General features: G+C 46.2%; 1 protein-coding gene across 1 annotated transcript in view; it reads right to left on the bottom strand.

The window, feature by feature from the left end:
- Anks1b (ankyrin repeat and sterile alpha motif domain containing 1B) overlaps positions 1-22552 on the bottom strand; it is a 471928-nt gene that overhangs the window by 1782 nt on the left and 447594 nt on the right. Inside the window, exons 18-19 of the mRNA XM_028783036.1 lie at positions 19396-19533; positions 1791-1958 (exon numbers count right to left, since the gene is read on the bottom strand). Coding sequence (XP_028638869.1) covers positions 1791-1958; positions 19396-19533 — 306 coding nt within the window. The remainder of the gene's footprint in view (positions 1-1790; positions 1959-19395; positions 19534-22552) is intronic.

Here is a 22552-nt window from a genome sequence, read left to right as displayed (position 1 = left end):
GAGGGGCTACAGTGTTGACCAGGCATCTACGCTGGTTTTCGGACAAGCTTCATGCAGCTAAAACCTGAATGATACCATGGGGCCCGTGCAAAATTCGGGCATCAGGGGAGGTGGAAGAGAGCGATCACGGGTGGCATAAAAACTCCAGTGGGACTGAGCAGCATATATACTCAAGGAATGGAGGGTCTGGGCATCACAGCGTGTGATGGGGGTTAGGTTCGGGTATTTTTAGGGTACCATGGTCTTTGCTGTGTGGAGGGAGTCACTGGGAGGGGTGTGCACTGGCCTTGGATTAGGGGGGTAATGAGGGAAGTAGTGAGGCTGGAGCAGGCTGGAGGTGTGTTTGAGGAGAGCAAAGATTGGTTTCTGCTCATGGGCTGGATGTGGAGGTGCATGTATATCAGCAATCAAGGTGACTTAATTGGGGAGACTCTAGTGACAAGTAGCATGGTGAAGTGTTGTGTCATTTACTGGACTGGGGACAGGGGGTAGAGAAGAAAGGATCTGCACTGGCTACGCTGGAAGGCAGAGATGCTTAGAAACAAACTGGACAGGGTTTTGTGGTGTGTCAAGGACGGGAGAGAGAGAGCAGGGGGCATGGGCTGGGGAGGTGCTGAGGCAGGAAGGTCAGGGGTAGGAGTATAGCGTGGGATTTGAGAGGTGCAGCAGCCGCTGATAATGACCAATCAGTGGAGGCCTCCTGGGATGCAGGAGGACAATGGTCAGGGACTTGAAGAGGCCAGATGCTGAGGGATGATCCCATGGGTGCTGAGGTGATCAAGAGCAGAGACAGGAGAGGGGCCCCAAAGGTGTAATCCAGAGAAGCCACATCATCCCAAGGAAGGAACCTTTCTTTGGAGGTTAAAAATGTCTATTTCCTCATGACACGGAGGCTGAGAGCTGTTGGGAGGAGGAGGAGGAGGAGGAGGAGGAGGAGGAGGAGGAGGAGGAGGAGGAGGAGGAGGAGAATGCAGCAGATGGGAAGATTGCGGGGTGAGGGGGGCAACGCATTCTGGGGGCCTGCCCGGTGCCAATCCCAGAGATTCTAGGATGCAGGATGGTAGCTGGAACAGAGAGCAGATGGGAAGCTGGCTGGAAGCCTTCCAGCTTTGGGGTGTTGCTACTACCAGAGGCGGCCGCTTTGAAGTCATACCAGCCTGTTGGGACAGGATGTCTGCGGAGCCTGTGGGAGGGAGGGAAGGGAGGAAGTTCCTGGAGGGAGGCAGATGACAGGGAGGAGGGGGGTATCACCTTCTAACAGTTACTAGGCTGCGGAGGGCTTCAGCTGTCCAGAGGGAAGGCACACAGGCTGTGTGTGGCCCAGGCATCTCAATGATGAGGATGCCGTGGCCTCCTGAAAGACACAGAAGCTGTGGCATCTAGCTTTTGCCAGGAGGGTACCAGGGTATCATCACCTTGAGCCTCTGTACATCTCTCTGGAGGGCAGAAGCTTGCCCCCTGATTGAGTGGTAGGCGAGGCCTCAGAGAAGGCTGCCTCCACACTTTCCTAGGGCTTCTGGTGAGTTGGGTCAAAACCAGAAGCAGCAGCTAGCGATCCTAGCTCTTGCAAGGCTGTTGCTGCAGGTGGCAGAGAGCATGTGGTCTTCTCTGTTACCTTTGGGTTCTGGGGAGAGGATTCTTTGAGCCTTCAGGAATGATGGTCACATGCCAGCAAGGAGACCATGGGAAAGGACAAGGGAGGGTAGGCTGGATTCTGAAGGCCTCCATCTCTGCACCGGGTCCCCTTCCCTCTGGTTGCAAGCTTAGAGATGTCTCTCTCACGTACTTACCACTGACTTTCGAATGCTAACTCGGGGCTTAGGGATGGGTTTTGAGGGCTTGTTCTCAAAGCTTTCTGGAAGTGTGGAGGAATGGCCCCCTTTTCTTGCTTGTAGAGCTAGCTGGTAAGCGACTTCGAATGCCTGTCCCAGCGTAAGGATGATTTCATAGGCTAAATTCTGCAAGAGCAAACAAACAGACAATAAAAGCATTTACTATAGGCACACAAAGGGTCAGAGTGAGTGGATGGCTAAGGAACAGCGTGGACCTTGAACTACCGCATTGGCAGCTGCCGTGACTCAGGGATTCTGTTAGAACAGAACAGGGCACTCTGGACGTTAGCCACTGAGGTAGTATCCTTGTGTGGAGTCAGGCTGCCAGACCTCCCCTATCAATTCCTTATAGGCAAAGTCTTCAGGCAGCCCACCAGCCCCGGGTGCTCCTCCAGGTGCAGCTCGCTTGTGGGTGGCTTCTGTGCTCCTGAGACTCGGATGGGGAAAGGGGTTAGGAGCAGTGTCATCCCTGGGTTTGGAGCATCCCAGTCAAGCCTGCAAAGATGATCCCACATGCTCCATGGGAGGTGTTCCTGAGAACTTTGGGTCTTTTTTACCTCAAACATCTGTGATTCAGTGAATCTATGCAAAACACAATCAGAATCTAATTTAGGCCGGGGGAGAGGCATTAGTCACGCCGGCGTGGAGTCTCACAGTTACAGCAGTGAGCATGCAAACATTGTTCAAACAGAGCTAATTATCTGTCTATTTCTTGAGGTTTTTTTTGCACTCCCCAAGGGTTCACGGTCTATATTTTATCATCAAATCACCAAGAGATGAGTTTGTCAGGCCAGGATACCATATCAAACCTCTCCTGGGACGTAAGTCCTTTGCACAGACCGGTTCTCTCAGGGCTGTTCCTGCCATTCGTCACATACTTATTTTTGACTTCTGCTTTCTCTCCCACATGCAGCTTCCCCTTATCTTCTCCCACAGGGACAACATGACATTAGCCCACTCAAAGGCAGGATCTGAGCCACAACATCTCTACGTCAGAAAGCATCATAGAAGTGGGTGCCTACTGGTCTACCCAGAACGTGCCCGGGGATTGAACCTGTGGCCACACGTGTACCTAGCAAATGCTCTACATTGAGCCACACCCTCAGCCTGAGAATGTTCTCAGTGCTTGCTGCACGGGCTAAGAACAGCCACCGTCTGTCTCAAGATTTTCATTCTGTGATCGTCCCTACAGTCTGTTTTTTTTTTTCTTCCAAAAGCACTCTGCTTCTGCTGAAAGTACATTATGCCTTTCTGTTCTTATCCCTCCACTCCTTCCCAGCATGCTTTGAGAAGTGTTAAGGACTCTTGCTGTCCTCAGCACTCAGCAAGGATGGACGACATGAGGTGGCCTTCCAAGGCCATGGGGAAGAGTCTCACCAAGTCTGGACCAACCAGACTTTAGGTCAAAGCCCTATCAAGTGTCCTGGTCTTGAACCCAAGTGGAGCAATGCCTATGATCTTGAGAGCTGGTGGGACAGAGGGTGAGTCAATCCCTATGCTTCTATCAGATGGACATTTGATCCTGTCATCCTGTCTCACGGCTAGGCCATACACTTCCCGGCGGTGAACAGTAAGCCATGTTTGCTTCCAAGGATGAGTCAGACAAGTAAATTAGCAACACACCAACAAATGACAGTGGAGGAGGAATGGGAGGCAGCTCTGACCATCATTGCACAGAGAGGGCTGAGCCCTTTCCTCTGCCTACACGCTGCCTACACTGTGCACACATCATTGGCAGCTTTGCCTCAGGGTGGCGGTGGAGGGTGGGAGCAGGGCAGGGGCGGGAGGGGGGAGGGGGAGGGGCAGAACTGGGCTGGGCGTGGGGTCTGTGGCAGTCCAACTTCTGTGAAGGTGACTGATGCCTCACATGAAGCAGACACTTGTGTTCTGGCTCTGGTGAAAGCTAATAGCCAGCCTCTGCATGCAGGAGCGTAGGGGGCCAAGGCCTTCACCAGGAGCCTCAGCCAATTTCCTGAGTGTGAGAGGTGTGTGAGGCCATGGTGTCTCCACATGGAAGTCGAAGCTGCTCCTTTGAGTGGCTGAGGCTTCCAATGGTTACTACGGGTTACGATAGGAAACCAAAACTTCTGCATGACACAAGGTTAGAGGGTTGGTCCTCTCTTTTTAAATGAGTGACTGGTGTCAGGAAAGTCCCCAAGGAAGAAAAGGAGGGAGACCAGGCCACTCAGCCCCCAACTGGCTTTGAACTTGTGGCAGTCCTCCTGCCTCAGCCTTCCCAGCCTTGTCAGCTGGGATGACAGGTGTCTTGCCCCTCCTTCCCTCTCTCTTTCCCTCCCCCTCTCCCTCCTTCCTTCCCTCCTCCTCTTCCTTTTCCCTCCCTCCTTCCCTCTTCTTCCTCTTCCTCCTCCTCCCCCCCACCCCCCCACACACACAGGGTTTCTCTGTGTAGCTCTGGCTGTTCTGGGACTTATTCTGTTCTGGCTGGCTGGCCTCAAACTCACAGAGATGTGCCTGCCTCTCACTCCCAAGCGCTGGTATTAAAAGTGGGCACCAGCCTGTTTTTTATTTTTTATTTTTTTTAACAGAATGCTTTAGAATGTTCTTCTTTTGTGATTTGGGAAGAACTGGACATTGTTACCTTTCTGTCTTTTCTGTAGCCTTAATGTTTGAGACAAGGATGCTGGATGGGAGGGAGGGAGGAATGGAGGGAGGGAGGGAAGAATGGAGGGAAGGAGGGAGGGAGTGAGGGAGGGAGGGAGGGAGGGGAGGAAGGAGGGGCCTGCAGTGAAGGCTGCTCTGTTTGTCTCAGTGTACCAATGTAGCAGGGAACAGGTGCTGTCAGGTAGGACCTGAGGGCATTCCATCCACCCCCTCCCTTCTTGCTTTCTACTTCCTTCCTCCCTCCCTTCTTCCTTCCTTTCTCCCTTCCTTCCTTCCTTCCCTCCTTCCTCTCCAGGGATGGAAGCCAGGGCCCTGAGCAGGCAGATGCTCCTACTGTGGAACCACACCCTCACTCTGAGCATACATGATCCAGTGTGTTTGCTGCAGGACCATTCTGCCTGCCTCTGCTGTGTCATCCCCACTACGCACGATGGAAGGAGAACGGTTCTCCCGAGAGCTGGACACTGCAAGGCCAACATAGGAAACCGCATTGTAGCAGGACTTAATTACACATTAAGTGTATTCATTATATTAATATGTTAATTACCATGAGTAATATAAAGGCAATTTTTACTGTTGTACAGAAGGGAGGGGTCCCACAGCCTCTGCCTGGCTCTCCTGTAGCACTTGTTCTGGGAGTCCTCACTCTGTGAAGTCTGACCACTCTGAGGCCACTATGCTTGGATGCCGAGACAGCAGGAGGAGGTGCTGCGTGGTAAGGCCTGAGGTTGGACCAGTCCAGCCTCCTCATGTTTCCCAGCCTAGCCCTTAGATGTAGGACTTATGTAAGGTGCCATCCAGCGTGAAGTACATGGAGGAACCTCCAGGCCTAGGCAGACCATAAGCTGAGCATCTCTAACCATCCGAGCTGGCCCAAACAGAGGACCCCCTCCCCGCGCCCCAGATATGGTGGAGCAAAGAGCAGAACCTCAGAATTATGGACTAAATTATGGACTCAGAGCGCCATGCGGAGAGTGAAGCACACGCTGCTTCCACGCCCTAGTCTTGCATGGTGCTTATTATGTAGTCTATAGATAGATGATCACCATAAACAGCAAAAGAAGGCTGGCTGCACGCTCCCTGGCTCAGGCAGTGTGTGAAGCAGAGCCCTCGGTCACTGAGCTGTGGTGGACAGTGCTTGGCATGGGAGCCCAATCCTGGATTCATCCCACCCTACCCGTGGCTACTATGAAGTTGAAGTCTGGGGTCCAGTCCTGCCAAAGGTCACAGTTATTCCTTCCCATGTTTCGAACCTTTGAAGTCAGCATGGCCAGGCTCATCTCGTGTTACTGCCACCTGTGGGCATAAACTGGAATTCTTATAGGTTTGTATTTGTTACCTCAGAACTCTCAAATGCTGTGTAGTTGTGACCAGGCTCCTGCATCTTTGTGGCTTATGAGAAGACAGTCACCTGGGGCTGAGGAGGTAGCTCAGTGGTAGAATGCTTAGCTAGCACATTGAAGGCTATAGGTTCAGTCTCCTGTCCACCATAAATCTCTAGGGACACATGGCAGGTGGCTTTGAATGTTTTCTACACTACACAGTCCAGTGAAGGACAGTAGCATGCATGTGCATTGTGTATTCGGTGTGGTCATGGGGTAACTATTGGAACGAGCTTACTCTGACCCTCAGTTTTCTTTTTTCCTTTTTTTTTTTTTTTTTTTTTCGAGACAGGGTTTCTCTGTGTAGCCCTGGCTGTCCTGGAACTCACTCTGTAGACCAGGCTGGCCTCAAACTCAGAAATCCACCTGCCTCTGCCTCCCAAGTGCTGGGATTACAGGTGTGCGCCACCATCGCCCGGCTGACCCTCAGTTTTCTTATCACACTTAGCAATCTATCTTAATGGATCATTTTGAGACTCTCTAACAATATTGAGCCCATTAGCAATAAGGGCCAACATGTATTATTTCCTGTGTACCACATGCTATGAAAAGTGCTTTATCATTTAGGATAGACGCAGGGAGTCCCAATTCTGTGGGGGTAAAAAAATGGAGCACACATCAAAAGAATCACAACTTCCCTTTTTCTGTTTTCTAAGGATCCCCATATGTGGATGAGAAACTTAAGGGGCCATCATATCTCAAGTATGAAGTCTGATGGTACCCAGTGGATGCAAACTTATTTCTCTTTTGCAAACTAGGGGTGTGGAGGTCACTGGTATTAACTGTGGGTTCTTCCAGGCAGCCAGAGCTGCAACTTAACATCATCAGATGTTCACTGAGCTTGTTGTGGCCATGCCCCTGCCCCCTGGCCTGTGTCTAACCTACAGTGTCCATAAAATGCTCATCCAATGATGGAGGGGCCAAAGTTCCCACCGAGCTTCTTTTTGGCAACAAAGGAAGCTCACAGAGAAACTATCCTGCATCCCAGTCCTGAGGCTGACCTTGCATGTCCTTCCTTTTGACTGTTGGAAAACTGTATCGCAGACTGTAGGCAATCTGCCCCCATCCCCAGAAAAGTCCCGGTACCCAGGGAATGGAACATGTAAGTAAGAGCTCTCTAGGAATTCTCCACTCAGCTTGAAAATGTTAGGCTCAAGGGTTCGATGACATTGCGTCTAAGAGTATTCATTACATTGTATAAAAATTTCATGAACATCTCATATACACAGCTAGCCATTTAAGATGAAAACTGGGGAGGGCAGCGCCGGGGTAAGAGCTGGAGAGATGGCTCAGCAGTCAAGGGCACCGGCTGCTCTTCCAGAGGTCCTGAGTTCAATTCCCAGAAAACACATGGTGGCTCACAACCATCTGTAATAGGATCTGATGCCCTTTTGTTTGTGCAGGTGTACATGAAGATAGAGCACTCATATACATAAAATAAATAGATAAATCTTAAAAAAGATGAAAGCTGAGTCTCCGAAAAGAACTGGTTAGAAGTCTATGTAAAAGCTGGGCCTGCTGGTGTGCACCTGTAATCCTGAGTGCTCAGGAAACAGAGACATGAAGGTCCCAAGTTCTAGGACAGCCTGGGCTATATAGTGGGATCATGTCTTAAAGTGTATGTAGAAACATATGCATAGAAAACACATATATATTGAAATATTAACACTAGCTATCATGGCTGTTAACCTTGTGGAAGGCTTCTCTCCTCTCTCTCTTTCTCCTTCCCTCCCTCCCTCCCTCCCTCCCTCCCTCCCTCCCTCCCTCCCTCCTTTCCTCCCTCCCTCTTCCTTTCCTGACCTCCTCTCCATTTGCAAATGCCAAGGTTCACACTTGCACGGCCTTGCACCTGCTAGGCAGGTGTTCTATCACCGAGCTACACCCCCACAGTGGATGACTTCTCTTAAAATTCCTTTTGTGTTTTGAACTTCATTTAAATGAAGATGAATAATTTTTTCAATTGTAACATTTTTCTATTTTGATGTTCAAACTCATCCTATTCATTCCTCATGCTTCCCTCTGGGGCTCTAGACCTCCTCCTCTTCCTTTGGCTGAGAACACTGGGGATGTTTTCCAGCACGATCCAGGACTTGCGTGCAGGTGTTCATCTGGCTCACCTCCATGTACAAGCAGGCTGGCCATCTATTTGGTCATGAATCTTGCTTAGACTCTTTGGTTTTCACACTGGATTTCAATTCTAACATCTGCTTGGTTGAATTTAAAAACACCCAGTACTTACTGTAATCTGAAGCTTCCCAAGACTCTTCTCCGAGTACAAAAAGAGAGTCAAGTCATCTTTGGTCTGACTTCTCTCAAGCCCCAGTGAGAAAATGTCGCTCTGTGGACTTTCACCTGTGGACACTGTCTGTCCACTGTCATGGTTGTGCAGGGTTGGAGCAGAGCATCAACTGATCACTGTGAGCTTGGGTGGTACTGCGTTGCCTGCATGTCAATGAAGCATCTTCTATCCCCCCCCCCCATTATCATTAAGATCTAAATCTATGTCTAAATCTTCTAAGCAACGGCCACAGGAACGTATAGTGCCTCAGACTAGTGCCTGGTCTAGCAGTTCTCAACCTGTGTGTTTTGACCCCTTTGGGATCCCATCTTAGATATCCTGCATATCAGATATTTATATTATGATTTATAGCAGTAGGAAAGTTAGAATTATGAAGTAACAACAAAAGAATTTTATGGTTGGGATCAGCACAACTTGAGGAGCTGTATCAAAGGGCTGTAGCATTGGGAAGGTTGAGAACCACTGCTCTGGACTGTCTGTGGACTCTGTAACCCTGGCGATGTCTTACACAGGTTGATCCTTTCTATCTATGAGGAACTCAGGATCAGTGACATTGATAAGATTGGACGAGTTCACACAACTCTCCCGAGGGGCACCATCACATTCAAGTGCAGGGCAGCCATGCTTTCAGAGAAGATGATTCCAACCTGTCCAGCTACACTTCCCATTAGGATTAGAAAGCCAGCGGCTTCACTGTCATGACTGGGATCATGAAAAAATGTATTGGTTCCATAGCACTGGAAGCGACAGCCCTAGACTTGGCTATTCCTTAACAGGTGTTCAGATCTGACAATCAAAGACAAGGACTGTGCCTTCACCTGGGAGCCAGGAACAGAGAACTATTAATTATTAATTAATAATAAATACATCACCATTATTAATTATTATTAATAAATACATCATTATTATTAATTACTGTCCTGATTAGCCTCAGGTCAGCTGTCAGTGTGCTCCAATGGTAGACTATAGGCAAAGCCCTTAGATTTCCTAAACACAGCAGGGATGGTATCGTTAGTGCTCACAAGAGTCACTGAAGAGACTGAGAAGAGGGTGTGAGGGCCCAGTGGTTAAGAGCTCTTGTTGTTGCAAAAGATGCAGGTTCGATTCTCTAGCACCCATGTGGAGGCTCACTACCTCCTCAGGCACAAGGCATACATGTGGTGCACAAACCTACATGTGGGCAAAATACTCATATACATAAAATAATAAAAATAAATCTATAAGAAGAGAAAGAAGGAGGAGAAGGGGAGGGGCAAGAGGAGGAGGAGTGTTTTTTGTTGTTGTTGTTTTTTTTTGTTTTTTTGTTTTTTTGTTTTTTTGGTTTGCTTCCATCCTAGGAGCTCTGGGATTCTCTGGGGAGAAGTCAGTGTCATTCTTTCACCCAGTCAGTTAGCGATACAATCAATTCGTAAAAGATGAGAGGTCCCAGAGAGACATGCACAGTTGAAGCCACGCTAAGCAGGAACACATTATTCAAAGGCCAGTTGGGGGACTGCAAGGACTCTCCAGTTAGTGCTTCATGAGGCAATGAGCAAGGGTTGCTGTCATCTTAGAAAATATTATTTCAGTAAGGCCTGGAGTGCAGGCCTTCAATCCTAGATCATCAAAGAGGCTGAGGCAGGAGGATTGCAACTTTAAGGCCTGCCTGGGCTACAGAGTGAGTTCAAGGCCAGTGTAGGGACCCATGAGGCCTCGATTTTAAGTAATAAATAAAGAGTGCTGGTATGCAGCTCAGTAATGGAGACCTTGCCTCATATGTTCGAGTCCCTAACATCAATTCCTGGTACCGTGAAAAGCTTTTTGTTTTGTCATGGTTTGACAAACCATGCTTGGTCCAGGGAGTGGCACTATTAGGAGGTGTGGCCTGTTGGAGTAGATGTGGGTGTGGGCTTTAAGACCCTCATCCTACCTGCCTGGAAGCCAGTCTTCTACTACTAGCAGCCTTCAGATGAAGATGTAGAACTCTCAGCTCCTCCTGCACCGTGCCTGCCTGGATGCTACCATGGTCCTGCCTTGATGATAATGGACTGAACCTCTGAACCTGTAAGCCAGCCCCAATGAAATGTTATCCTTATAAGAGTTGTCTTGGTCATGGTGTCTGTTCACAGCAGTAAAACCCTAACTAAGGCGCATTTCAATAATCACCTCCTCAAAACTATTCCAAAGGGCCAAGCATTTTACCTAGTCTGTACCCCTTTCTTGTCTGGCATCTGTACTTGGTGAATTACTGCTCCTCTTTGGAGACACCCTCCAGGCATGAGCTCCTCAAGCCTGTCTCAACTCTCCTTTCCTGTCCCCCCAGGCTAAGTCAAGGCCTCTTTCTTATAGTCCCTCACCCCTTGGGCATAAGTTTGCAATTGCATGGCATTTGTCAGGATTTTCCCTCAGTAGCTCTGATTCTCTAGTTGAGTGGGTGCCTCGAGGGGTACTTGTCTCCTTCAACTTTGCAAGTCTAAGGGCTTAGCATCTGGTTGGTATCCCTCAAGTGTTGGATTGAATGAAGAAAGAAGCTGCAGTAGGTCCCTAAGGGATCTGTACCTTAGCATCCAGATGGACCATCCTATCATTTTATTTCTTTTTTGCACAGAAAGACCCGATGAGCAAATGCTTAGCAAATGCCAACAGCATGGCAGCCTTGGGATAGAGGAAAGGGTCTTCTGTCTGAGTTATCAGTATGGCTTCCAGACAGAGGCCACGGTTCCCTTCGTCTCTATTTTGTTCTAAAAGCTGGGATAAGCTTCCTCTACAACTTGCTTCACCCACGTCCAGAAGCAAAAATAACTGAGAATATTCTGGGCGTCTTCACAGATTCTATTGACATCTCTTTAGCTTTACCTACCAGCTAATTTTCCGAAGTATCTCTTAGGAACCACCCGAATGGTTTAAAGAAATACGTATCGCCTAATCATGATCTTCAGCATTTAGAAACAGGAGGCCCTCCCTGCCAAGAGGTTTATCTGGACCAGAACTGACATATCGACTGGCCAACCTGCAGATTCCTTCTTTGCAGCTAATTTATGCTGAGAGAGGAGGGGTGGTTACTTTTCCTTGGCATGGAAGAAAGCATCTTTTGTCTGAGTTATCAGTATGGCTTCCAGACAGAGGCCATGGTTCCCTTTGTCTCTATTTTCTTTGAATTCTTGTGTTCTAAAGGCTGGGATAAGCTTCCTCTACAACCCCTTATAATATGAGTACATGTAGACAGGGTCAGAGATATAGAGAATACAGAACAAAATTAAGTTCACCTGTAAAATCCCACTGCTGGGGTATAGCTACTGCTATAGTTTGCTGTGTTTTCTTTTTCTTTTTGCATATACAGTCATGTACTTTATGAACTATATGAATATTTATCTATGTGAATTTAGATATCAGATCTGGATTATATTTTATGTGCATTTTTATAAGTTGCTTTTCATGTAACGCTATATCACGAGCAGCTTTTACATGCCATTATATGTTCTTCAAAGACAATACTTTGGAAGGTGGCAGGGCAGCCCACTGCATCTGTTAAGGTTTAATGTCATGCCTCACCCAAGTGTAGACGGCTTGGCATGCTCGCCAAGTCATGATTTGCTTCCTAGTAAAAGACCAGGGTTTCCACAGAGGCCTCACACAGTGGCATGAAGTCAGCTCGTGGATTCACTTTCTAAGGTTTCTGGCCAATTACGACCTCTCACATTCACCCTATGGGACAGGACCACTGGGAGAATGAAAACCCCTGAGGTACTCGGCAAGAAAATGGGAGAGAAGCTTTCCAGATTTCACCTTCTTCCTCTCCTTCAATAGCTGATGTGTGTAGTGCAAGGTACAGTAAATTCTTTACTGGCTCTTGAAGCCTTGGAAATGGGACTCTCACCAAATTCGAGACAAGCTTAAGAGGCTTGCTGTTGAAAATCTCTCTCAAATGGATGTGCCCATTTCCTCGGTGGAGTAAACTCAGTACAGCCATCCATCTGTATTTGGACTGAACTGAGGCTGCTCAAGAGTCTTCTGCAAAATGGGGTGGCATGTGTACACCCTTCTATATGCCCTGTGCCACCTCTAGATGACTTGAAATACTGAGCTAATGTATATTCTATCCATATACCTCACCGAATGACATTGGTTAGGGGACAATGACAAGGAAAATAAGTTGGTACATGTAGAGTAGAGTCAGTTCTTTTTAGAGCATTTTTGATCTGTGGCTCGATAAACGCACGGATAGACACAGAGCTTGAGGAATGGCAGGCTGCTTATTGCAGATGCCCGCCTAATGCCTCAGGCTCATCCTTCTGAAGTGAATTAATGAGTTGTCAGGCCTCCAAACTCGCTACATGTTCTCACAAAGTAAATGTTCAGCTTCTAGCCCAGTACCCCTCCTCTGGGAGACCCCATCCTGCTGGGCACTGGGACAACCTCATGATGACAGGGATATACTTTTAGTGTAATTATTTGTTTATAACCCAACTAGATCTGCAGCTCTTAGAGAGCAGGGACCTGTATGTGGCTCACAGCAGACACACAATAAATATAGGTGTGCATTTGTATGAAAATTCTCTTTTTCTCTCAGACGTAGAATAAAGAAACACTAAAGGTATGTTGAAAACCAAAGCCCAAGACATAAATCCTAACTGAGGGACCGATGGCAAGAATATCATATTACAGCTGTCCCTCCTGTTCTCCACATCCTTAGCTATGACTTATTGAAAGCATGCGTTGTAAAGTAGGCATGTGGTGCTTCATTGACTCCTGACATTAGCCTCAGGACGTGGGCACTGCTACTATCTCTGTTATAGACAAGAAAACAAGAATCAGTGGTATTGCAAAAATTATGAAGCTAGGGACCAACCTTGAATTCAAAATTAGGCTGACTACAAAGACCATACCCCTAAATATGATCTAGGCTGGATCCAAAGGCCACACCCCTAGATGTGATTGTTACCTTAGTTATTTTAGAAGGATGCCTACATAAAATTAGTTACTAGTGATTCTGGATGGGTAGGAAAAACTATGTCCTGATTTCTTGGAATATGTATTGACTCTTTTCTTGTGTCTACTTCCCAAACAATACACTATGGGAAGGATTTACATAGCGCTGACACTGTATGATGATATAAAGTGGAAATAGCATGTGCAAATATTATATCATTTTATAGCAGAGACTTGTGTGTCAGTGGCTTTGTAAATCCACACGGGCTTTAGAACTAGCCTTCCTCAGGATGGATGACTACACACATATAAACACAGTGAAGGAATCTGTGAAAAAATCCAAAATCCCTACTTTCTTACTGTCCAAACATGAGATTGATTTAATACATCACCCATTACAAAAAGGACAGGAGAAAATAATATTAATTTCTGGGTATCCACCACCTTTGGTTTATGGCTTGGCTGATTTTCAGGGATGTATAAAGGAACCACAGCAGTGTTAATTCAGCTATGGTTTTGTTTGTTGTTTGTTTGTTTTATGGGAAGCATTGGTGTGAAAGGACCACAGGGTTTGAAATGCTACTCTAAAAAAATTCAATCAGGGACCTTTGCTACACATCTCAACTTTTGACTCAGAGTCAACTGGCTGGATAGAACAGTGTCTCCTCTAAATGAAGGTGGCAACTCCACCCTGTCTGTATAAGAGGAGCCGTAGGAAACATCACAGTGCAGTCTTAGCAGCTCTGTGTGTTCATGTCTTCATCTACTGCCATTTATTCTCATAGCATCAGAGTCAAGTAGACCGGAGCTGCCTTCAGTTAGAGAAAGCGAGAAACAGAACAAGAAGAATGCCTACATCCATAAGTAATGCTAGTTCTGTTGTCAGTGGTCAACTCACAAAGGATCGGGATTTCTTTGTCGATGTCCCACTTTGTAGTGGCAGTGGAAGCTTCCCCCACCCCTTCCCCCAGGAATCCACTCCACTGAGACCATCTCATACTCTGGTAAAGGGCTTAGGAAATGTCGTTTCATTAGATGGCTGAGAAAATCAGGAAGTGAACTCATCACGCTCCAAGTCACGTGCTGACATAGGTCCACACATCTGTGGCGAGAGTGGAGGGAATCCCCAGTGCTTGGTCTTACAACACAACCTTCTTTTCTATACATCCCTGGCGTGCCTGATTCCCGGTCACAGTCTGGCTGACTGCAGTGTGCTAGCTCCCCTTGGCATCTACAGACGGCAGAGTAGTATTGCATGCCACTACACAGTCGGTTGACCATGTTTTCTGAATACTGTAATTTTATGTTCCTTTTAGTTTAGATCTGTTCAGGGTTCACATCTGGCCACAAAAATCTCAGGGAAGAGAGAGCTCTGTCTCCCGCGTGTGCTGGTTTTCAGCACTAGGGCTTCAATATTCCCTACGTATTCCTAAGCCAACCTCACCCCTACCACATATTGAACACAGAAGGACACAGAGCTGCAGAATTACAAGAAAGTGAAGAATAAGCATACATAAGTATATCAGAAGATGCAAACATGTTCTTTATAGAGAACTAAGAATTAGCAAGGGTCTAGCTCGGTGGTTCTCAACCTTCCTAGTACTGTGACCCTTTAATACAGTTCCTCATGTTGTGGCGACCTCCAACCATAAAATTGTTTTCGTTGCTACTTCATGACTGTAATTTTGCTACTGCTATAACTCATAATGTAAATATCTGATATACAGGATATATGATATTTGATCCCTGTCAAAGGGTCGTTAGATTCCCCCCCCAAGGGGTCAAAACCCACAGGCTGAGAACCTGTTGGTTTAGCAGAAAAGGTAAAGCTTCTTAATGCTCCTTTCATTCTCTCTTTCTCTCTTTCTCTCTTTCTCTCTTTCTTTCTTTCTTTCTTTCTTTCTTTTTTAAGGCTTGAGTATATAGCTCAGTGGTAGAGTGCCTACTTAGCATGCACAAGGATCTGAGTTCAATGCCTAGTCTGGCAAAAGGAAGTGGGTTTTTCCCCCCTTTGGTTTTTCGAGACAGGGTTTCTCTGGTTTAGGGCTTCAGGTTCTCAGCCCTGGCTGTCCTGGAAGTCACTCTGTAGACCAGGCTGGCCTCGAACTCAGAAATCTGCCTGCCTCTGCCTCCCAAGTGCTGGGATTAAAGGTGTGCGCTACCACTGCCCAGCTCAAAAGGAAGTATTTTAACAGTTAAAACTATTGAATGAAGTCCTTCCCAGACTCCTAAAGCGCATCTGTTACTCCCATAGGGAATGAATGTATCAACATGTTGCAATCTAATCTCCCCATACCGACTCACTACTGAGCGAACCAGAGAGGACGAGTCACCAGATTCCCTTGGTTGTATGTGTTGCCTACTCCCAGGAGCCTTCTCAGGAAGATGACCATATTTTGGGGAGTTCGTGGCCACAATTGTAGAGTTCTCCATCCCTCATGGAGGTTATGAGATAAAGAGATAAAGTTAAATATACTTGTAAGTCTCAGACTTCTTATCCTCAAACACATCCTTTTTTCCTACCATAACCCTGCTGCTCCTCCCTCTAAAATGTCACTGCTCAGCTAGAGCCTGGGAAATCCGAGCTACAGAGACTGAGACAGGTTCTAGGTCTAGCCAGCCAGTGAGACGTGAGATGAACAGAAATCAGATTCTACAGTACTGTGGACACAGGGTGGGCTTGGTGCTGCTGACCCATAGGAGCGAACTAACTTAAAACAGCAGTCTATGGTGATGAATCTTTGCTGTCAACTCAACTGAATTTAGATCCACGTAAGGAGACACATCTCTGGGTTGAGTCTATGAGGGTGTTTCTGGATCGCTTTAACAGAGAAGGGAATACTCACCCTGAATGTGAATCATACCATTTCATAGACTGGGCTCTATGAAACATCATAGACATCATAAAAGCCAGAAAATGGGGTGGGGGAACATCAGTTAAGAAAAGCATCCACTGCTTTGTTATTTCTGATGGCAGATGCCATGAGACCAGCATCTTTTGATACCATCTTTTCTCTGCCACAGCATACTGTAAGCAGAGGTGAACCCTTCATTCCCTAAGCTGTTTTTTTTTTTAAATCAGAGCAATGACAAAAGCAACTGATCTATAACCTTCATTCGTTTTCCTCTATCCTTTTTATTTTTACCTCCGTGTCATTGGAAAGTGAAAATATTAAAGGGTAAATTTTCATGTGGATAACAGAAAGAGGCTTGGCAATCACCCAATGTAACACTCTCTAAACCAAATGTACCACTGCAGTGAAGCGCTCTCCAGAGTGGCCTCCAGGACCAGGTGAGCCTGAGAAACAGCACACTCCACTCCTTCCCTACCAACCTGCATGCATCCAGTGCGCCACAGTGTCCCCTAGGACACAAACTGTGCACAACTCAGTCTAGTTTCCACAGGAAAGCTGTGTACTCTCCTCTTAGGCCACAGGATTTCTATGGGAAATGTTCCAATTCCTACACATCACTGAGGTCTTCTTGAAGGCAGATAAAACCAGATGGTATATAACACTATGTAAAAGTGTGCTACCCTTCAAAGGTCTACAAGGTCAAAGAGCTGTAATCTTAAACTGGAAAACAAACCACTCATTCAGACCACCTAGAAGGTTAAATATGCACTTGCAGTGTTACACAGAATTTGTTACTTTCTTTTGTCATCTGGGGTAACCCAGGGGACTGCCTCAAATGAACTGTAAAGCCTTAAGATCCGGACTGAAATATGGAATTGCCCTACATAAAGATACAAAGAAACCTTTTCTTTTGCTTTCCTAGCAAGCAAAGCTGTTGTGTCTCAGAATTGCTCAAGGGTCCAGGTGAAGGCAGATAGCCTTTGTTACTATTTTTGAAGGTAGACAAATTGTATTTGTTCACTTAGAGGGGATTAAAAAGCCAGATTTGTGTAAAAGGAAAATCCTTTGGAGCAGATCCAAGAATGCCCAGCTTCTGAGTGTCTACGTTAAGTCCAACATCTGGATGGAAGATAAAAAGCTGTAGCGGTTGGGCCACGCATCCTCCAAATTTATCAAGACACATTGTTCAGTGATTATCCCCCTACCCCAACCTGTCCTTCTGTTTCAGCGCCTCATTGTGGTGACACCATGGGGTCAAATGTCCACAGGTGCTGGTTTTAGTTTAGCCTTTGGTAGTCTTGTGAAAGGAAATCATAGAGAATCTTAATAATGCAATTCTCTTTTTGAAAGTGATGCACCTCTTGGGGGAAAGGCTGGAGAAGCCTCCGACAGTACCATGAGGTGATAAAAGCAGCAGAGGGGCCCTGAGGTCTGGTGAGCCAGGATGCTCTGTCCAGTGTTTTCTACTTCAGTTTTTATTTGTGTCTATTTTTCCAGTGGCAGAGGGAAAGTACCGATCTCCTCATTTAGCAGAAAAGGGATGAGCTGTCGGCTGATGTCAGTCAGCAGGGACAGGGTAGGGGAGGAGCCAGCCAATACCAAATTCCCTTATTTGTGAAGGGTTCTACACACATTCTTTCATTTCAGTCCTGATGAAAAGCCATGGGACATAAATCCATGCCTCCATTTTACCCATCAGGAAATTGGGATTTCAAAGGCTAAGACTGGGGAACAAGGAAGTAGCTGGGCTGGGGTGTGAACCAGAATTTGCCAGTTCTTTCTATACCACCTGTCCAGCTCTCATAGAGGAAGGCGTGTGATGAAAACCAAACTCCTTGCAGAAAGAATGAAATCTGACTATTTTAAAGAAACAACAGAGTTTCCCAAGAATGGCAAGTGACAAGTACATTCTCGGCATCAATGCAATATTGCATATCCTGCAAATCCCAAATGGAATGACTTTAATCAGTGCTTTAAGTCTGTGCAAACAATTGAATTTAGAGATGCTTAAGGCAGCCTCGGAGAGTTTTGCTCTGCAGTCCTGACCACACACCAGTTTTGTATTATTCTCCTTGCCTCTCCTGAATCAGAGTGGGTATTTTAAAAGCCCACATGCATCCTTTGCATTTTTCAGTCATCAAGACCTACAGGATTGAGTGACACACAGCAAGATATAAAGGTTATTAAGTGTAAGCCTGGCTGACAGTCCTTAGCATGGTGTAAATTTGTGACATGGTCTGAGGAGTTTGTTAGAACTGGAAAAAATGCCTTACATCGAATATTCTTGTACCTGCCACACTGAACCATCCTGGAATTCCCAAAATGTGGGATTTCAAATATTTCTGATTGTAAATTATATGGGGCTCATAGCCACATCTGTTCTATCTGCTTAAAGTGCAGAACACCTAGGAATCTATCTCGGAGCTATAGTCGGGCAACTTGTGTCATCTTGAAGGTAGGCCTATCTTAAGGGAACATGTACTGTTACATTTTTGTTTTAATGTCATTTAATTTTGTTCTAATTTTTGAAGGCTGTAATAACCCAGTTTTCAGGCTTAACGACAAGTACAGCTATGCATGGTGTCAATGCCTCAAGGAAGTTGTTTTAAGACCTACTCTGAAGTGAACATGCAGGCCAAACTTTGGGGCTCCCAACTGTTACTTGTATAGTATCTAATCTAACTACTAGTCAATAAAGAAAGCTGAATATTACAGAGGTAAACATATTTATCACGCCTAATACTTAGAAATGGCCACAGGAGAAGCATGCAAAGCTAATGTAGGGCAGAAGGCTGGAAGATCTTCCTGTATTTTTGGCACCAGAAGAGGGAAAGGATTTCTCAGATTGGAAAAGGGGAGGTTGAGAGCTGAGTATCAACAGCTGAGAGATCAGAAAAGTATAGCATTCCAACTTGAAGGAGAAACTGACCAAGCAGGAAGCTCAAGCAAGCTAAGCCTGCCAAAATACTTCTTTATGGCTTTAGGGGTTGGATTGTGATCACCTAGAAAATCCCATTTGGAGATCTAATCTCTAGTAGACTCAAGTGTGATGGGATTGGAAGGCAGAACTTTGCAGAAGACCGAGTTAATACAGGTAATTAGTGTGGGCTCTAGTTCAGGCTGACTGGCCTCCTCGAAAGAGGAGAGAATCTGGACATAGGCGTCTCTGTGCACAAGGAGACCACAGACGCAACCTGATGAGAAGGTGACTATTTACATGTTGGAGGGAGAGCAGGCGCAGAAGAAACCAGGCTTACTGTAATGCTGGTCTTGGATTTAGGCCCTCCAAAAACACAGGGAGTAAATTCCTATTGGTTAAACTATGTAGACGGCAGTGTTTTGTCATGGCAGCCTGAGCAAACTGATCTGTCTGTCTGTCTGTCTATATCTATCTATCTATCTATCTATCTATCTATCTATCTATCCATCCATCCATCCATCCATCCATCTATCCATCCATCTATCCATCCATCCATCCAAAGAGCTTGGGAACTCACCACATCAAAGGCAGTAAACACGTGACAGTAGTGGTGATTGGACTTCAAATCTTTTGTGATATAAGCAAATGTCGAGAGGTCTTCTGGGTCCTGGGCAGCACAGGAGATATTACGAATTTCATGTTCGGCGATTATGTTCTAGAAGAAATGACACAATTGATCATTGCTTCCCGTTGAGAATCAGCACATTTTAGAATCAGGACAGGTAATCTGGGAGCCAGTCACTTTTCTTTTCTCTAGAAGGTTCTAGACCAGCAATATTCAAAGTGATTCAATGGGATGTCCGTGAGTAAATGTACACTAGGTCTGGAAGGAATATTTTCATTCAATCCTCCTCCTCCTCCTCCTCCTCCTCATCATCATCATCATCATCACCACCAACAACAACCTAAAATAGTCATATCCTGGATCAATGGCTCTTTCCAGGTGCTGTGCATGGAAGCAGTCTGGGTGACAGTAATTACTAAGCATTTCCCATTTCTATTTTCCATGTCCAGCTGTAGATGTGCAGTCTTGCCTGCTGCTAATCCTGTCTGGGAGCGATCACTTGTCACTTGCATGCATGAGGGGAGCTGTGACCGAAGGAGGCTGTCCAGATCCTTCGAGGCTGTTTGTCCCCACTCCTGTTCTTTGTTCTTGGGTGTTGGGATCGAACCGGCCTTTGGTTGTATTGGAGAAGTACTCCCATAGTAAGGGTGGGTTCAAAACAAAGCAGAAGGAGAAGCCCCAGTGCTATCCTCTCTCCTCAAGGTTCTCTGGTGACTGCAGGCCAGAGAAACACTACAGTGGGATATTCAGGCTTCAGGTGCCTTGCTGGATGCAAGGACCTATGGATAGGATATCTCTATCCTTCCTAGACCCAAGACAGAATAATGGTATGTGTGTGTGTGTTCGTGTGTGCCACTATCTTACAGGTGTGTGCCTCACACACGGAAGATGTAAAGCCGGGGCTGAGGTCTGTAGTTCTTTGGAGAGCTGATAGGCTTTTGAGCTCACTGTAATGCTTTTCGTATTCTCTCCTCTCTGTTTGGACAGAACTGCATTTTTCATGTCTTCTCCCTCCTAGCCTTTGAAAATAACTGGTGGGAGGGACAGTTTTGGGCCGTTGTCCTGCAGCTTAACCAGAGAGCATCATCTTTGCTGCAAAACCTGCTGGAAATCTCTTTTGATACATAGATGCATTTAAAAAGCCCTATAATAATACAATCTTTTTTTCTTTTTTTAAAAAAATCTTATAATTTCTCACATGTCTTTTGCAGTTGTCACAGATATAAACCCCCCAATGCTTCAGTTACCCTAATTACTTTTTAATTGCGTGTCTTAAAGAACCCGTTGGCAATACAGTGTTCCGCGTCTACTCATCAATGCTTGAAAACACTTAGAAAATGTCCTTCCCTGCCAGCACCCTCGGTGAGTACTTCATGTCCCTCACTCTACCAAGCTCTGTGGTTGCAAAGCAATTACAGAATTAACACATAAAAGACAATTAAATTAAGACATTCCTCACCGCGGCCTTGAATGCTGACACTGTGTGCAGCTGCTCTGTCAAAAATAACTCAGATTGAAATTGGAAATCATAAACAAGTAACATTCTACTGCCAGATAGCTTCAATATACAAAGTCACGGTCGTCTTCCTACACTCAGGTAGCATTTCTTTAAACAGAACACTAAATTAGGAACCCGTGAGCCTTTAGAAGGAATTTTATGGTCTGTGCAGCCTTTGAAGGTGCTGTGTTACCAGGTTCAGGGAGGCTTGGCCATCACTGGATTGTGGTTGTTGGACTCCAGAACTCTGGGCTGAGTGACTTCACCTGATGTGATGGTTAATATTGTTAATCTAGTTAGTGATGGAATCTAGGCTCACTTGGGATAAGCATTTCTGGGCACGCTGGTGGGGGTTTATCTTGATTACTGTGCATTCTAGTGGGAAGGCTTGCCCACTGTGGACAGCACCAATCCACGGGTCCATTCCTAGACTGAATGAAAGAGAGCGCTGGAGTCGGGTATAATATATGCTGCTCTCTGCTTCCTTACTGTATGTAATGTGACCAGCTGCCTCAAGGGATCTTCCCTGTGACTTTCCTGCAATGGTTGACGGCAACCTGAACCTGAGCCAAGATAAACCCTCTCTCCATCTTGCTTCTATCTTGCATTTTGTCAGAACAGCTAGTCAAGTAGCTAAAACACCTGCCCCAGAAGCTACAACCAGCCAGTAAATACTGGCTCTAGCTTTAAGCTGCCATTTGCATCCTTGAAGACATTTATTTGCCAGCATAAGGGAAATGCTACAAGCACTCTATGTGGTTTGCTGCACTTAATCTTCTGGCTCTTGACAATTCATTTCCACAGTGGTGTGGTTCTGTGCCAAACCACAAAGCAGGGAAATTGGTTCTCCAGTGCTCTGTCCTCCTCTGTCCTCTGAACTGTCCTAGGGTTTTTCTGGAGGTCTTTTCCTTCTTGTCCCCAGGAAGCCAGGTCTAGCATGGAGAATGGAGCCCAGTGTATGCCTCACACTCTTGGCTAATGTTGTATCACTGAAGCCCGTCCCAGGCTCACGGTTGGCTTTCCTGCTTCTTTGAGGTATCTGTGATCATACAAACATCATCTTGCCTCACTGCTGAAAATGTCTTGGCTAGGAGGAAAGCAATACCATTAAGATGGTCTACAGTCAGGCAGGAATATATTCACAGACCTTTGTGAGAATATCTTCGGTAGACCGTGGTGAGGATTGGGATGTCTGAGTGGAGATACTGCCTCCCTCATTATCGTCCATTTCTGAGGATGAGGGGGCCAGTTGTCTTTCTGTGGAATGGGTCCATGGATTCTGCAGCTGCTCTATGACTGTGTGAAGACTGGATAGTCAACTCACTCTTTGGGGAAGACTCAAAGGAGAGAGCCTTCTTCTCCCTTCAGTCATGCATCAATTTCTGGCTACTCAATACATTAAAAGATGAGTTATCATGAGTGATGTTATCATACGGTGCTGTCTGTAGCTCCTTGTAAGATCAGAATCTTGTACACATTGCTAGCTTTCATGTCTAAGAATATTTGTTCTAAAGAAGGCAGAGCTTGCCCAAGGCTCATGAAAAGGGCTGGGGAAGGCCTTATCTACTCTCCTTTGGGTAGGGCTTGACAACTTTATGCCTATCAACTTCT

The sequence above is a fragment of the Grammomys surdaster genome, unplaced genomic scaffold (genome assembly GCF_004785775.1).
Source record: "Grammomys surdaster isolate TR1022 unplaced genomic scaffold, NIH_TR_1.0 958, whole genome shotgun sequence".
NCBI lineage: Eukaryota > Metazoa > Chordata > Mammalia > Rodentia > Muridae > Grammomys > Grammomys surdaster.
The sequence above is the reverse complement of the archived record's forward strand: the minus strand, read 5'-3'. Positions and strand labels throughout refer to the sequence as shown.